The sequence below is a fragment of the Carlito syrichta genome, unplaced genomic scaffold (assembly GCF_000164805.1).
Source record: "Carlito syrichta isolate Samal-C Ts95f unplaced genomic scaffold, Tarsius_syrichta-2.0.1 Scaffold150313, whole genome shotgun sequence".
Lineage (NCBI taxonomy): Eukaryota > Metazoa > Chordata > Mammalia > Primates > Tarsiidae > Carlito > Carlito syrichta.
Genome location: NW_007094409.1, coordinates 35,522 through 38,042, shown reverse-complemented (window position 1 = coordinate 38,042; position 2,521 = coordinate 35,522). Strand labels below are relative to the sequence as shown.

Here is a 2,521-nt window from a genome sequence, read left to right as displayed (position 1 = left end):
GGGTAAAACAACCTAAATTTCACATTTCAATTTCAAAAGTTAACTCAAAATGGATCTTGGTACTAGGTGACAACTGTGAAATATAGAACTATAAAAATTTTATTAAAAAAAGAAAAAACTCCGAACCTTGGACTAGTAAAAAGAGTTCTTAGACTTGAGAACAAAATCATGATCCACAAATGAAAAATTAATCAAAATTAGAAAACTTTGTTGTTAAAAAAAAAAAAATGTCTTGTAAGACTCTGAAATGACAAACTAGAGACTGGGAAACAATATTTGCAAACAGCACACCAGAAATGATATGAAATACTATTAACTAGTATATATGATAAAACTTTAAAAAACAACCATAAAAATAGAAATCGAACTTCTGGTTTCCAATCCAGCAATATAAGTAATTTAGAAGTCTCAACTCTGTTTTAACAACACATAAAAAACTAAACAACTTGAAAAGTCAACAGTTCTTCTTAAATTCATCAGAAAAAGAGGTCACGGGCAAACTACTTCCCCATCCCCCAAATTGGAAAGACTGATAGGCAGATACAGAGAATCAAAACATTCTGGAACAGAAGCATATAATCAGAAACCTCCACTAGAACCAGCAATGGAATAAGAGAACGTGAAATATAACTGACACCCTAAGCGGTTGCTGCCTCAGGAGACGGTTGGGAGGACCGACCGGCTACAGCAGGCAAACTGCAAGCCCCGCGAGCACCGGAGTCGGTGTTACTATCTCCTAACAGGTTATCAGAAGTAAAAGTGGCATTTACGTCAAACGGTATTAAGATGGATTGGGTTATGAAACGTAATGGTTCAAATGATGCTAGTGATGGGACAGTATGTGGACGACCATTTGGTTGCAGCAATGAGGGAATAATTCAGTTCTTTCAAAGATTGGAAATCGTGCCAAATGGGATAACACTGACGATAGACAACCAGGGGAGAAGCACAGGGGAGGACTTCGTGCAGTTTGCTTCAAAAGCGATAGAAAATGCTCTGGGGAAACTCAAGGAAAGAATAGGGCACAGGTGTATTGAGATCTTAAGTAGCAGGAGTGAAATCAAAGGATTTTATGATCCACCAAGAAGATTGCTGGAGCCGGGCTCGGTGGCTCAGCCTGTAATCCCGTGCCTTTGGGAGGCTGAGGTGAGTGGATTGCCTGAGCCCGCGGGTTCGAGACCCGCCTGGGCAGCGAGACCTCATCTCTACAATAAATCAAAAAATCAGCCGGGCCTGGTAGCGCATGCCTGTAATTCCGGCTATTTGGAAGTCTGAGGCAGAAGGATCGCCGGAGCCCAGCAGGTCGAGGCTTCGGTGGCCGGGAGAGGCCACTGCACTCCAGTCTGGGCGACAGAGTGAGACTCCAACTCAAAAAAAAAAAAAAAAAAAAAAAAGAGAGAAGATTGCTGGGACAGCGACCGGGGCCATATGATAGACCAATAGGAGGAAGGGAGGGTTATTATGGAGCAGACCGTGGAAGTTATGGAGGTTTTGATGACTATGGCGGATATACTAATTATGGCTATGGAAATGAGGGCTTTGATGACAGAATGAGAGATGGAAGAGGTATGGGAGGACATGGTTATGGCAGAGCTGGTGATGCAAGTTCAGGTTTTCACGGTGGCCATTTCGTACATATGAGAGGGTTGCCTTTTGGTGCAACTGAAAATGACATTGCTAATGTCTTCTCACCACTAAATCCAATACGTGTTCATATTGATATTGGACCTGGCGGCAGAGCAACAGGAGAATCAGATGTAGAATTTGTGATACATAAAGATGCAGTAGCTGACATGTCTAAAGATAAAATAACATGTGGCATCGATATTGAACTCATCTTGAATTCTACTCCTGGAGGCATCTCTGGAATGGGAGGTTCTGGAATGGGAGGCTATGGCAGAGATGGAATGGATAACCAAGGAGGTTATGGGTCTGTTGGAAGAATGGGAATGGGGAACGATTACAGTGGAGGATATGGCATTCCTGATGACTTGGGTGGTTATGACCGTGGTGGTAAAGACAGTGGAGGTTACTTTGGGCAAGGTGGCCTGAGTGGAAGTGGATGGCGTGGGATATACTGAAAGCATAACCATTAACACACACGTCCTGGCGACAACATCTGATCTACTAGACTCTCCTACAGATTTCATTTCTTTTGTATTTTGAGAACTTTATAATGACCGAAGGGATGTGTTTTCAAAATATTATTTCGTAAAGCAACAGATTGTGATGGGAAAACCTGTTTTCTGAAGGCTTTATTTGTTGCATACTTTGACTTAAAAATAAATTTTTATGTTAAAAAAAGAAATATAACTGACAAATTACTGTAGTTCAATGTACACAAGTCTGAGAATAAAATCTGCAGACCTAGTCATAAAGGGCAACCCTATGCTTTCATGAGTTTTACCTCCAGGAACTCTGCCAGATCTTCACAGTTAATAGTGAGAAAAAAAAAATCCCCATGTGCTTTCAGAGAAGGGATCATTCTGAATTACACCAGGAACTGTTATCACGGGGAAGC

At 41.4% G+C, this 2,521-nt stretch overlaps 1 protein-coding gene across 2 annotated transcripts; it reads left to right on the top strand.

The window, feature by feature from the left end:
* Positions 1-786: 786 nt before the first annotated feature.
* Positions 787-2,304, top strand: LOC103251951 (heterogeneous nuclear ribonucleoprotein H3-like). Of its 2 annotated transcripts, none has more exons than XM_008050557.1 (2): positions 787-1,091; positions 1,403-2,304. In XM_008050557.1, the coding sequence occupies exons 1-2, from the start codon at positions 787-789 to the stop codon at positions 2,079-2,081; spliced, it is 984 nt and encodes a 327-aa protein (XP_008048748.1). In that variant the 3' UTR covers positions 2,082-2,304. The 2 variants fall into 2 exon arrangements, with proteins under 2 accessions (XP_008048748.1, XP_021564505.1); XM_021708830.1 differs by having other exon boundaries at positions 787-890; positions 1,478-2,301.
* The last annotated feature ends 217 nt before the right edge of the window (positions 2,305-2,521 follow it).